Genomic DNA, 13,657 nt, shown 5'->3' with positions numbered 1-13,657 from the left:
GGTTTCACCGTGTTAGCCAGGATGGTCTCGATCTCCTGACCTCGTGATCCACCCGCCTTAGCCTCCCAAAGTGCTGGGATTACAGGCATGAGCCACCGTGCCCAGCCTGAAATCACAGCCTTTTACCCCGGAGGCCCATGGGTAGAAACAACACATAGGGCTATGTTCTCTCAGCCCAAAGCTAAGGGCAGGAAAAAAGGCATGGGCCATAGGAGCCTGAGTGACTTGGTTTGGGACAGGAAGGTTGGGGGGCTTTAGAGGGGTCAGGCAGGTCCTGTGTCCACTCAGCTTCCCTGGAAAAGGGCTTGGAGGCACCAGCTATGGACCTGAAAGGATCAGGGGGTCAGGGAATGGGTGAGTTCCAGAGGATGAGAACGGGAAATGGGAAGTCAACACAGCTACTGGGGCCCAGCAACTTGCCATGTTAAAATGCACCCCTAGTGACTCAAAGAACCACCCGGCCAGTGGTGCAGGAGGAGAGACGTGGCACCTGGGCACAGTGGAAAGGCACGGGGCCTGCACCTCCACCAGAAGAGCCACTGCTGACCTGGACCAAGGGGGCTGCTCGGTGCCCAGCTAGGGAAGCCTGGGCCGGCTCCTGTGCTGAGGTGCTCAGGTGCTGGCTGAGAGCCGAGCCCAGCTGCTGCTCTTAACTTGGAGTGAACCTGGGTCAATAGCAGCACGTCTCTGGCGGGTGGGAAGGGTCTGACAACACCAAGTTTGCCCTGGAAGAAGGGCAGCCTTAAAGGAAGGCCTTTGGAAGCTGGCCTGGTGCTGTGGGCTTGAGGGCCTTTGTGGCCGAGCCCTGTCGTCCTGGCTCCAGCTTAGGCCCCAGCACTCCGTTTCTTCCACTGCCACCTGCTGACCAGGAATACCACGACAGAAGGTCTTGTTCAGCTGCTTTCTTTATTAGAAACAAGTGAGACGTATTGAGCAGAACAACAATGCATTTGGTATTTCCTCCCCGACCCTGGAAATGGATGCCCCCCCATAGCCCAAAGAAAAGCCAAGACAAAAAGGTGAAGCTCCCCCGTCCTTGTTCCCAGACGTGGCACCTGCCTGCCAGCCAGTCAGTATTTTTTAATTTAATGGAATGAAATTGTCCTAAACAGCCTCCCTAGGTGCAGTCGGCTTGCGGGCCTGCCTTCATTTGCAGCAGAGCAAAACAAGCCTCAGGCCTCCCCTGGTTCTGGGGAAGGTGGGCCAGGCCGTCAGAAGGCTGCCTCACAGGTGGGTAGGCACTGACGGGAGGGACACTCCTGCTCCCTCCCCTAACATCTGGTTCCCCTCCCTCTCCTAGAGCGCAGCTCCATGCAGCTGTCCAAGGCCTTTGGGCCCTTAGGTTGGTTAAATGCTGGTCATCTTTGGGGAAAGAATTCAGGACCACAGGGACTCTCCTAGGCTTCCGAGAGCCAGCAAGTAGGGGGGCGATGGCAGTTAGACGGGAGTTGTGGGGAAGGCCTGACATTTTCCATAAACCTGGTGTTAAAGTAGCTGGGTGTGGGCCGGCCTTCAAATAAGAAGCCTCTTCAGAAATAGGCATGTGTGGGGAAATGAGCCCTATACAGGCCTCGATCCGGAGTGGAGGCCTCCTACTCAGCTCTCTCCCTACACACAGACTGGAGTCCGTGGTCAAATGCAGAGTCAGTCCAAAGGCAGGAGGTAAAGGTCATCTTTGAAACATGGCAGCTGGGAGGACTGGGTGGCAGAGGGTGGGGGCCAGGCCCAGGGAGGCCTTCCAACAGTGGTTGCTCGAGGAGGGTTAGCGTGAAGGCCTCGGGGTCCTTCCTTTGCTTGGTTTGAGCCAGCCATGGTGCCACCACACTGCAGGGCTCCTGTGGGGAGGCCCTGATGCTCTCTGAGTGCTCTCTGAGCTGGTGCTCTTTGAGCTCTCTGACCTGAAGTCCCAGAAGGGGTTGAATGAAGAACACAGGGACTACTGGAACAAAAATCAGACGAGCAGCAAGCAGCCCCCAAGCCAAACCCTGCACACCTGGGCAGGGTTCTCACCGCGAGATAAAGCAGAGTCCGAGGAGGCAGGCACCCGGTTTCAGTGAGGGAGATGCTGGGGCCTTTGCCAAGAGATCTGTTTCTTCCAGAACAGCCACTGGGGCCTCACCGTTTCCATTCCATGACCTGGGTCAACCGAAACAGAGCTTACTCCAGAGATCCGCACAGCCCAAATCTCAGAGGCAGCTCAAGCTGGGACCTGGCCCAGAACAGATCAAGACTAGGACAGGGAGCCTTTCCAAGTTCCAGGTTCCCCCAAGGTAGGAAAGACTTGGGCACTTTGTTCTTTGATATCCTCAAAGGTCTGGACAGGGTGAGCCACTCTGGGGCTTGAGGCACTGTGCAACTGTTGTCTGTGGGGCTGCAAAGCAAGCCCCTGCCTCTCCAACTCCTCCCACCTGTGGAATGCAGTGCGCATCTTGCTAAGAACAGCAGCTTCTTTGGTCTCGGTTTCTTGGAGTCAAGGAGTCAAACGTCAGTCACGATTGCTGGGGCCTGCAATTTGCAGCACAGGAACAACGGGAAAAGGGAGGCCCCTGCAGGCCTCTGATGAAAATCCACCTTAGTGGAGTTGCTGGCTCTAGCAGCAGTCTGCAGAGCGGGCAGCATTCCCACGGGTGGCACGGCCCCCATCCCAAGCATACGATGTCTTCTGGTTTTGGAAACTCTGCAGAAATAGCCTCCGACAAACCACACCAAAACCCACAGCCTGCAACAAATCCCTGCTGGCCTGCAGAGAGTGGCTTCGGTGAGTGGCACAGGGCTGAGCCTGGCCTCCTGGCTAAGGCTTCACTCCTGTATGAGCGGAGAGGTGACGGCAGCAAGGAAACCCCGCACGCCACACGTCATGCTACCTCCTCCCCACCACTTGCTTCTCTAGAGCAAAAATTACATCCAAGCCTGGAAGTGAGTTCCTGACAATTCCACAGCCCAATTTTGCCCGGTCACTTGGCTGAACACCACTCCAGAATGCCTACATCGACAGCCATGTGACCAGAGGCTTAATTACGTTTTGGGAAACTGGCAGCACTGACAACCATCACTACCACAAAAATCCACAAAACAGCATCAGCGAAAATCAGACTCAGACAATGGAGATGGGAAACCACTTCTGTTGCCAAGTCCAGATCTGCCTCTAATCACTTCTTGCTACCACTTGCAGGCTGTATCTTGGAAAGGGGCAAAACAAGAAATGGCTAATGGGTTGGAAGGCACAGGCCAGGGGCTGGTGGCTGAAGGTGTCTGGGTACTGGCCCCACGCCACTCCTGCCTAGCCACCCCGGGGACATCAGGGTGCTGGCTCTTTGCTCTAAGATGAGCTAAGCAGGGCTTACACTGATATGGTCTCCAAAGGTCCCTGATGCTACAAGGAGGTCCAAGGGCCTCTTCAAACTGCGTCATCCCAGGCAGTGGAAAAGCAAAATCTCACAGGGGACTCATCCCTATAAGGTTGGCAACAACTGGCTAAAGAGCCCTTTTAAATCAGTTGGCAGGATGACTTCCTACAGGGAGCAGGCCAAGGGGATGGAAGAAGGGACTCAATCAATGAGGTCTGCTTCTGCGGACCGTCCCATTGCTGTGTCTCAGAATGCAGGCAGGTCTGGCCCTGCAGGAAAGTCCCTGCCCAGGGTCAGCCCCAGCCCAGAGCTCCATGTGCCATCCCGTGAGATCTGAGCCTGTTCCATCTTCCCTTCCTGCTCAAAGCCAGTCATCCCAGCTGATTCAGAAGGGGAGCTGGATGAAGTTCTCCAGATCCTCTTTTTCCCCAAGATAAGCCAATGTCTCCTCTGGAGGAAACCATGAACTGTGCCAACGTGTCTGTCTGCCACTGTCCTCGGGTCCTCATTCTGAGGAATGATCTGGATTCAGCTTTTCATTAAAGACCAAACATCCTTGTACATTTGGAACATGAAAGATATTTAAAATATTTATATATATATAATATATATATATACTTTTATTATTCACCCGTTAACTCCATTATATGCCAATCACGAGCTAGTTTTCAGCAGTTACATTCCCTTGATCATGGCTGCATGAGGATGTAATTAACTGGAAAACACGGAGACCAGAGACACGACCGGAGGTGAGGTCACGCAGCCCACGCCATCGCAATACCATTGTCAAGTTCGCTGGCGATTTGGTAAAGCCGGTTCAGTTCTGCTCCCTTTGCCAGGGATTCTCACGTGTGTGAAAATTGGACCAACAGTGGTGGGGTTCCATTTCCTGGTTCGAATTTTCAGTGGCTTTATCCAGAATAGTACTGGTGACTGGTTATTGTAGTACCAGTCCAACCTAGGAGAGCCAACAGGGAGAGGCAGAGCTGAGTCCACAGTGGCCCAAAGACTCTCCCACACCCCCTATCCCCGAAGTTCCGAGTGACTGGGCCCGGGTCCACCGCCTGTGCTGTGGGAGCAGACTCACACCCAGCCGGCCCCACACTCAACCTCCACACCAGGGTTCACACGTCCATCAGACCTCCCAGGGAAAACTGGCCCACGCTCCAGCTCACCCCCATGTCCCCTGTGGCGCTGGGGGAGGAAGGGCTAAGAAAGTGTCATGCCAGAAGAGGGCAGCAGCTCGGGAGAGGAAACCTCCTGAGTTCCCCCAGCCCTACCCTCCTGGCAAACCGTGGGCAACTCAACTTCCACGGTTCCCTCAAGTGGGAAGGCCTCACTGGAGATGACCTTGTGCTCCTGTGTGGCTCTGTCCCGTGCCATCCTCACACCAGTTGCTGAGAGGGGAACGCTGACCTGCTGGTCTGGCCAGCAGAGGGAGGGCACTTTCAAAGGTTCAACTCGAGGTAACAAGGACCCAGACTGCGGCTGTCTCCCCAGCCCATGGCCCGGTTTCTGCTGGAGACATGGACTCCCTGGGCCGGGTGGCCTGGACTCTGGCTGTGCGTCGCCTACCTTCTCTGCCCCCATGCTGGGGCATTTCCAATTGTAAAGGTAATACTGCAGGTTGCCGTCCCCTATGCCAAACTTAAGCTTCTCCAGGAAGGTTTTGTTCTCCATGAGATCCAGTGCATTGAACACATCAAACCCTTTCTGCAAAGCAGCAGGGAGAAACAAGAGCAGGTGAGGACAGCCTCCTTCCTATCCCTTTGCTGCCATTTCAAAGCTGTCCTGTGGGCAGCCACAAGAACAAGGTTCCCTCAGAAGCTCTGCTGCTTCCACGTTAATCCCCGCTCTCCGGGTGGTTCTCAGGACACTCTGAGTGCCCCCTCCAGCCTGGCCTCTGCCCAGTGTCCCTCTGAGTGAACACATATGTACTCAGTGTCCAGGCCGGGGCTCTTGCTATTCCTGGTTATGCCTCCCTGAAACTCTAGTAATTTCCACAGTCCTCTCTGGAGTCCAAACCCTGAGTCCCTTCCTCTGAGAAGCTGGCTCTGGTCAGCTACGTGGGGTTTGTGTTGCTTCCTTACTCCATGGATGCCCCAACTCTCAGGCCCTCAGTGCACCTCACGTTGTATGACACCTGCTGTGTCGCTTGGAGACTGTGAAGATGCTTCCTAAACCTCACCAACTGGAGCAGAAGCTCTCACAGGGCAGGGACCAGATTGCCCATAGCAGGCTGGGCTGGGCACAGGTCACCAGAACCCACAGCAAAGCATTGATGGACGGGCTCGCCACCCACTGCTGGCAGTTGGACACTCCAATGACTCACCACGACTGACAGCAATCACCCCTTTCCCACGCTGGGAAAGCTGAGAGGAGAACCCCTGTCCTCCCAGGGAAGGCCTGGCTATTCAGGCTCCTTGGTGGTGCCTCCTGTGAGAACGAAACTCACTGAAATGAATCAGGAGGAGTTCAGTGCCTTTACTTCGGATGCTCCTTGCTCCCTCCAAGTTTTGAGTTTCTGGCTAAAAACTGTGGGAACCCTGCCTAAGCAGAACAGGAGGTGAGGAGGACTCAGAGCCTCCAGCCCTCCCTCCTGTGTCCCGGGAGCTGTGCTCACCATGGCTCCACTGCCCCTTCCCTGCACATCCCCAGAGACCCCCTGGTCTGCTCCTCACCATTTTGGCGAGGACAAGGGCGTCACTCATGAGGTCTAGAAGAGGGGTCTGGGTGTGAACATTGTAGAAAGAATAAGCAGCTTTGAGACTCTTGTGGGTTGGATGGTTCATGATGGTGGAAGGCAGCGTATAAAAGCTCAGGAAATCCGTTACCTCTCCGTTTGCGTTCTGAAGGGAAGGCAATACAAAGAGGCAGTGTCAGGCATGCACAGTGGCACTGCGGCCCGGGAACGAAATGTTTTCTCTCACTCTGCCTGCAGGCAGCTCTGCCCCTCTAGATAAACGGGTGGAAACTGCAACAGGACACGTGGGGAGGAGGAGGAGGGACATTGGCTCAGGGCAGAGCTTGAGGACTTGAGGACAGAGCTGTGATCGTGGGCTGAACCTGCCAGACCTCTTTCCCAGCATGGGCACCGCCAGGGACCTCTTCTTGCAGCTCACATCCCCCCAGACTGTGTCTCCTATGTCTGGTCAGCACTGGGTTAAGCTGGGACAGGCAGGGAATTGCAGGCTTTCCTGAAGGATTAAGCGGGGCTCAGTTCTCTCTATTTTGTGTTATCAAAGTGGGGCAGAGGAGGAGAAGGGCTCAAGCCAGATCCAGAGGTATCTTTTCAGCAAATTCAAGCACCAACTCCCTGTTTTTAGGGAGAACCAAACACAGACGGTCAAGGAAGTCTAGGGTGCCAACACTCGAGCCCTGGGAACCCGGCCACTCAGGGGGGTGCCTCTCTGGGAACACGTTAGAGGCCTGGAACACCACTCCCCGACTCACCTCCACCACGAAAGTGTCGATGATATTCTCCTGGGGGTAAAACCAGTGCTCCACCTCCTCCTGGCTCATGACGGGCGTAAGGTGAAATTGCTTCAAGTACCTGGTGAGGAGCTGGTGCACTACTGGAATGTCCTTTGTTTCCATTGGTCGCAGCCCAGCTGTCTTGGGAGTCTGGAAGCAAGACAGAAGAGATGGAGTGAGATGAGCTGGTCGCCCTGGATCTATCCATGGCAAGGATAGATCAGGCCCTCAAGAGAGAATCCCTGGTCATTCGGCGGCTCCCTGCACCCCCATGCATATCTCCTCAGGCACAGGGCCTGCCTCTTCCATATTTTCTGGCCCTTTCCCTCCTAGTCCAGGTGGACTCAGGCTGCTACATCAATCAAGCATCCACAGGGCCCCAGGCTAACTCCCTAAGAAAACACAACCCTTCATGCTCCACCCTTGTTTCAAACTCCCCACCCCAGAGCACAAGACTTTCTACCCTTGGGCCAGGTTGGCCTTTCTAGCTGTACCTTCTGCCCGCACAGCCCAGCAGTCCTCACAGGCTTCTCACTGAACTGTGACTGATGCCATCCCACACTCACTGCTCTTTCTCTGCTAGACTTAGAGCACTTCACAGACAGACCCCAGGGCCCAGCCAGGGTCTGCCCACCCAGACACCATTACACCATTACTTCCCAGAGAGACACGGCTGCGGGTTAAATTCAGAAGAAAAGCAGCATACTCCCAGGATTTTATCCCCAGTCAGCGTCCCACCCGGCAGCTGCTTTTGCTAGAAAAATGCTTCAGTGGAATGAAACCATGTGATCCTGTGGAGCAAATACCGGGGCTGGTAGAACATCCCCAGAGGCTCAGATACACAAAGGTGGGCTTGGGGCAATCTGCAAACAAGGTGGTGTCACAGTTTACAGGCCTCAGTCAGTGCCTGACACAATGCTTCCCAGTGCAGGAATTGCTTTTAAAACTTCAGTTCTAGACCCTCCAGCCTCTAAAATTCCTTGCTAAATCCTCGTCTCTCTAGGGGAATGCTCAATGACCTCATTCTACATGGCAGCTCCCACAATGATACCTCAAATCCTGGACTGCAAACAGCCATGCAGGGGTTTCCACCCAGACATGGGTGGGACATTCTTCTGGCTGCTGCAGCACTGTAGGAATACTCTCTGCCTGCCTGCCCACCGGTCTAGAATGCAGGGCAGATCTGTCATGAGAACAGAAGGGAGAAGACACATACCACAGTCCCCCAAGCCTGTGCTTTTGGCAGTGTCTAACGGTACTGCAGCAGTCTCTCAAGATGGGACACTAATGACCCCAATCACTTGGTGGATTAGCCTGATTTTAGAGTGATCAATCCTGTTTAGAGGCTGAGGAATCCAGGCAGGCAGCCTCACGTCAGCGGGAACGCAGTAACTGTGTGGACTGATGGCCAATAGGAAGCACTCCGAGGAAAGAGAAGAGATTTTTTCTTTCCTTTTTTTTTTTTTGAGATGGAGTCTTGCTCTGTCGCCAGGCTGGAGTCCAATGGCGCGAATCTCGGCTCACTGCAACCTCTGCCTCCCAGGTTCAAGCGATTCTTCTGCCTCAGCTTCCCAACTAGCTGGGATTACAGGCACGTACCACGCCCAGCTAGTGTTTGTGTTTTTAGTAGAGACGGGGTTTCACCGTGTTGGCAAGATGGTCTCAATCTCTTGACCTTGTGATCCGCCCGCCTAGGCCTGCCAAAGTGCTGGGATTACAGGTGTGAGCCACCGCCAGGCCTGAGAAGGGATTTTAAGAATCCCTACTGGGATGGGCGCGGTGGCTCACGCCTATAATCCCAGCACTTTGAGGGGCTGAGGTGCATGGATCACTTGAGCCTAGGAATTCAGACGAGCCTGGGCAACATGGCAAAATCCTGTTTCTTTTTCCCTTTTTTTTTTTTTTTTTTTGAGATGGAGTCTCGCTCTGTCACCTAGGCTGGAGTGCAGTGGCGCAATCTCAGCTCACTGCAAGCTCCGCCTCCCAGGTTCACGCCATTCTCCTGCCTCAGCCTCCCAAGTAGCTGGGACTACAAGTGCCCACCACCATGCCCAGCTAATTTTAGTAGAGACGGGGTTTCACCATGTTAGCCAGGATGGTCTCGATCTCCTGAACTCGTGATCCGCCCGCCTCGGCCTCCCAAAGTGCTGAGATTACAGGTGTGAGCCACTGTGCCTGGCGGCAAAACCCCGTTTCTATAAAAACAAAAATTGGCCGGGCACGGCCGCACATGCCTGTAGTCCCAGCTACTTGGGAGGCTGAGGTGGGAGAATCACTTGAGTCTGGGAGGTCGAGGCTGCAGTGAGCTGTGACTGTGCCATTGCACTCCAGCCTGGGCAACAGAATCAGATCCTGTCTCAAAAAAAAAAAAAAAAAAAAGAATCCCTACCTGAAGCTAGCCACAGTTGGAGCACTTGTTTCTTTGGGAAACTAGGAAAACTGAGACCCAGAACAGAAAAGCAGCTCGCTTTAAGGTTGCCCAGTCCTTCAGCCAAATCTGGGTGGGGAAATTGGGATTAGAAATCGGGGCTTCCCTCACAAGCTCAGGTCACCCTTTACTTGACCCGGCAGAGGGGCGTCGCAGACCCTCTAGTGCATCTGCGCTGGGCTTTGGAACGCGCTGCCATGTGTATGAAGGTTCACTAAGTGGATTCATCATTCTATTTATGCTTTACTTAGGCTAAAATTACAGAGAATAGGTGTTCTCTGAGCCTTTCAACAGATGGCAGAGAAGCTAGTCCAGGCACAGACTCAGAGGAACTGAGAAAGTTAAACTAAAATAAAATCCTGCTTCAGATAACAGAAATAGAAAGTCCAGGAAATCTGAAGACTATGGGCTAGTTCACTTTTCCGGTAGGAGAAAGCTCCCTCTCCACCCAGAGCCCTTCTCTCCTGCTGATAGCCAGGCTCTCCTTGCCCTCTCTCTGCCCCCTGCCCACCACCCGGGGCACCACTGGCCTCTGGCAGTCGGTAGAGCTTCATGGTGCGCTGCATGGTCATATTTCTGCTCAGGTGGGAGAACTTCACTTCAATCAGCTTCCGTGGGTTTAGGGACCGATGCCAATACCTGTGGGGACACAAATGTCCTGTCCTCAGGGTTCTGGCCAATCCCTATTACAAGGACAATGGCAGGGAGACCCCAGCTGGCCAGCAGGTGGCGTGAGAGACACATCAGGTGCCTCCGGAGTCAGTGGTATCACCCTGCTCTCCAGCCTTCCCCTTCCCCTAGTGAGTGCTGCCAAAGCTCCTCCTGGATTTTCTCTCTCCCTATTTTTCTTGCTCAAGTTCAAAAACTATTCCTTTGCTACAGCGGTTGTCTGGGGAGAGCAATCCTCACTCAAGTCAACGGAAAAGGACTGTAGTCAAGCCCAGAAGATGATGGCAGAGGCACTCACCCTCCTCCCTCCTCCTCTTTTGCTTTCACACCTGGTGTTTTTACTTTTAAAGTTCTCTAGGGAGAGATTATTCAATTGTTTTAAACAACTTTCTAAGGCAGAGGCTGCCCTTAGATCACATAGCTGACTTGCTGTATTTGGTGCACACAATATTCAAAACAATTTGAGCCAACCATTTAAAACTTCAGGACATTTCCCAAAAATCCAGATTTGGGCTCATCCCTAAAAACAAAAACAAACCACCAGTACCGCCCCCCACCATCTCCAAATGGCAGCAGCCAGCAGACACCAAGAGCCCTCCTGATAAGGCAGGGACTTGCCAGTCTGCCATCCCTACAACCCTCCCACCCTCTCCATGCTCCCCATCTGGCTTCTGCAGGCACCAAGTGCCCGCCTTACCAGATACTCCAGAGGTGGGATGCTAAGGGCAGAGCTGTGACTCACAGTGGCACATGCTCCTCAACTACAGTGCAGACACCCGTATTTTTGGGGACTTACAGGAAGACAGTTTTACCTGCAGGTGCCAACGGGCTTTGGTAGTACCACCCCGGCAGTGTAAACTGCTTGGAAGATGCCCTCCAGGTGAACCCGCCTGGTGATCTCTCGGATCAGGACTGGAGCCACCCTCTTGGAACGCAACTTCTTGTGGACACACAGGAAGTTGATCTCTACCATCTTCTTCTCTCTAAGAGGGGGAAAAATCCAGGTGACAAGGTTTTTAACAGGGAAGGGAATGGTGATCCCATCAAGTACGTGCAGCCACACCTAGAAGGACCAGGTCTGCAGCACAGGTGTACTTTTAGCTGCCACCTGCACTCAGTACTGGGACTCCCCACCACACTCCACCAGGCCAGGAGCCTACCTCACTTCAACAGAATCTATTTCCAAAGGAAGGTGGGACTCAAGCAAACGCCTTTATTTGAAGGTACCACCAGCATCTCCCTGATGAGTCCCTGGGGAATCCCACCTTCAGCATGCAGGGAAGCAGCACAGGGAACCCACGGGGCAGGTCAAGGCAATTCTAGGGTTTCAAGCATTCTGATTCCCTCAAGAACACAGCTGATAAGCCCTGAAGACTGTGGCAGACAGATGGTTTCAACACTTCCAGGGAAAATGAAGAGCAGAGATCACAGGCCCCAAGGACTATCTGAATCTGGGTCACACTGGCTCTGGCCCATTTCTGCTGCTGTTCAAGTGCTTCCACACTGGTACAGGCGTTCAAAAATGAGGCTCTGATTAGTGGGGTGTGGTGGCGTGGGCCTGTAATCCCAGCTACTTGGGAGGCTGAGGCAGGAGAATCATTTGAACCCTGGAGGTGGAGCTTGCAGTGAACCAAGATCACACCACTGCACTCCAGCCTGGGCAACAGAGTGAGACTAAAAAAAGCCTCTGGCCAGGCACAGTGGCTCACGCCTATAATCCCAACACTCTTGGGAGGCAGAGGTGAGTGGATCACTTGAGCTCAGGAGTTTGAGACCAGTGTGGGCAACACAGCAAGACCTTGCCTCTATAAAATTTAAAAAATAATAAACAATAAACAAAAAACAAAAACAAGCCTCTGCTGAGCAGGCACACCAGGCCTCAGGGTGGGCTCCTTCCAACCCGGGCCACAGACAAGGGAGCCAGCTGGGACTCTGAGCAGAACAGGTGGTTCCTAGGATGAATCTGCAGTCCCCGCACCTGGGCATCCTCCCTTCCTGAGACCTTCCCTCTTCCTTTCATGGGGCACGTTGTGCAGCCTTCTCCTCCTCCCTCCCAGACCAAGCAGGATGGCAGTGTTGTTGGGGGTGGGGGTAGGTGCAGGTGCTTACGTGTCATAGATATGGATGTTTGCTGGGATGGCGCTAATGAACCCAACCAATTTCCGACTTGAGACCACTCGAACCCCGCAGTGCCACTGGGGGAGCCAGCCGGGTGGCCGGAGAGCCCTGGAAAAGAGAGGCTGGGGTAGTTGTGCTGCTTGCCGGCAGGCTGGACAAGCTGCTTGGGCTCCACAGCCAAATTTGGTTCGGACCTGGTGCTACCACCTCCCTGGGGGTTAACAGCTGAATTCTCTTTAGGGCCAAGCCCTCCTGGACACACAGAATCGAGCCATCACCATTTCTGGCTGCTCATCCCACTTGGCCTAGTTACTCATCCAACCCAAGGTTATCATACTGAGGATTTCATGCCTGATCTAATTTCTGTGTGTTCATTTTGACAGCTTGAACCAAGGGACTGGCATCTTTGGTTCGGAGGCCAGTGGGTCCCACGGTTGAGAGCTGATTGTGGCAACCCTGGAGCTCTGGTCTCCCGTCTCCCTCCTTCTGGTGCAAATTCTTCCTTCCCTTTCAGGTAGTCCCTCTCCATTTCGGCCCATGCCTCTCTCTTCCTGGATATTAAACGTGGCCTTGGCAGGTGGATGGCTCAGCCAGGCAAGGCTATACAATTGAGCATGCTCAGGAACTAGATAGAAAATGTGCCTTCTTTTCTTTCAGTCTTAGTAGGTCTCATGCCCCTTCCTTTCTTATATAAAGTCACCAGACAATGAATACCTCTTCCCTGGGTACCAGCTCTACGAAGGTCTCCCTCACCTAGTCAATTGTGTTAAACAAGGTTGCAATGCTAAGCGCCAATGAAAGCAAGTCTCCTTCAGATGCAGGAACTCAAAAATGACACACTAATTTGCCATTCAAAGGTTGGCCCCTGGCAGGGATGAAAACTCTGGTGCCCTCTGGTGGTTCTGCTCTACGCCTTGCCCTCAAGAACCTCAAGAAAGCCCCTACAACTTACCACAAAAGAAACTCTGGGGAATAATCAAATCGGAACATGTTGTCATCATCTTCCACATAGTTCTCATTCAGGAGGGTGTATAGTTCTTTTAGCTGTAAAGAAATAAGCAGCTCACTTGGAGGTATTCTGCCAGGTAGGAGACCAACTCCAATACCCTGGGGCTCTAGGCGTTTCAGAAGGATGAAGCAAACTACCAAAAATGACGTGGCACCTCACAAATCCTTCTGCCCCCTGGCATGGTAGGAACTCTTGGAGCAAACACCCTCGTTACAGTAGAAAACGGAGCCATCACGTGGTAGAGTGGCAGACCGAGAATGCCACCTAACTAACCAACCACTTCATCATTCTGCGCCATCAACAATGGAGAGCCACTGGTCTCAACTTCTGTGAAGTGCCGTGGAGGGATGACTCTCGAAGCTAGTCAAGGAATTACTCCACGGAGAGTCACTGCTATTTCCCACCTTGTCTGATTTTTTACCATCTGGCCCAAACAAAGGCCTTTTTTGCTTTCTTTTCAAGATAGAGTCTCACTCTGTTACCCAGGCTGGAGTGTACTGGTGTGATCATGGCTCGCTGCAGTCTCCAACTCCTTGGGTTCAAGTGATCCTCCTACTTCAGCCTCCCAGGTAGCTGAGACTACTGGGGCATACTACCACGTCCAGCTAATTA

The 13,657-nt window shown here is 53.4% G+C and overlaps 1 protein-coding gene across 1 annotated transcript in view; it reads right to left on the bottom strand.

The window, feature by feature from the left end:
* Window positions 1–3,949: 3,949 nt before the first annotated feature.
* NMT1 (N-myristoyltransferase 1) overlaps window positions 3,950–13,657 on the bottom strand; it is a 45,240-nt gene continuing 35,532 nt past the window's right edge. Inside the window, exons 5-12 of the mRNA XM_055257712.2 lie at window positions 12,989–13,080; window positions 12,028–12,144; window positions 10,731–10,901; window positions 9,780–9,888; window positions 6,801–6,971; window positions 6,029–6,196; window positions 4,923–5,060; window positions 3,950–4,305 (exon numbers count right to left, since the gene is read on the bottom strand). Of these exons, the coding sequence (XP_055113687.1) occupies window positions 4,285–4,305; window positions 4,923–5,060; window positions 6,029–6,196; window positions 6,801–6,971; window positions 9,780–9,888; window positions 10,731–10,901; window positions 12,028–12,144; window positions 12,989–13,080 (987 nt within the window). The 3' untranslated portion in view covers window positions 3,950–4,284. The remainder of the gene's footprint in view (window positions 4,306–4,922; window positions 5,061–6,028; window positions 6,197–6,800; window positions 6,972–9,779; window positions 9,889–10,730; window positions 10,902–12,027; window positions 12,145–12,988; window positions 13,081–13,657) is intronic.

The sequence above is a fragment of the Symphalangus syndactylus genome, chromosome 20 (genome assembly GCF_028878055.3).
Source record: "Symphalangus syndactylus isolate Jambi chromosome 20, NHGRI_mSymSyn1-v2.1_pri, whole genome shotgun sequence".
Classification (NCBI taxonomy): Eukaryota; Metazoa; Chordata; class Mammalia; order Primates; family Hylobatidae; genus Symphalangus; species Symphalangus syndactylus.
The sequence above is the reverse complement of the archived record's forward strand: the minus strand, read 5'-3'. Positions and strand labels throughout refer to the sequence as shown.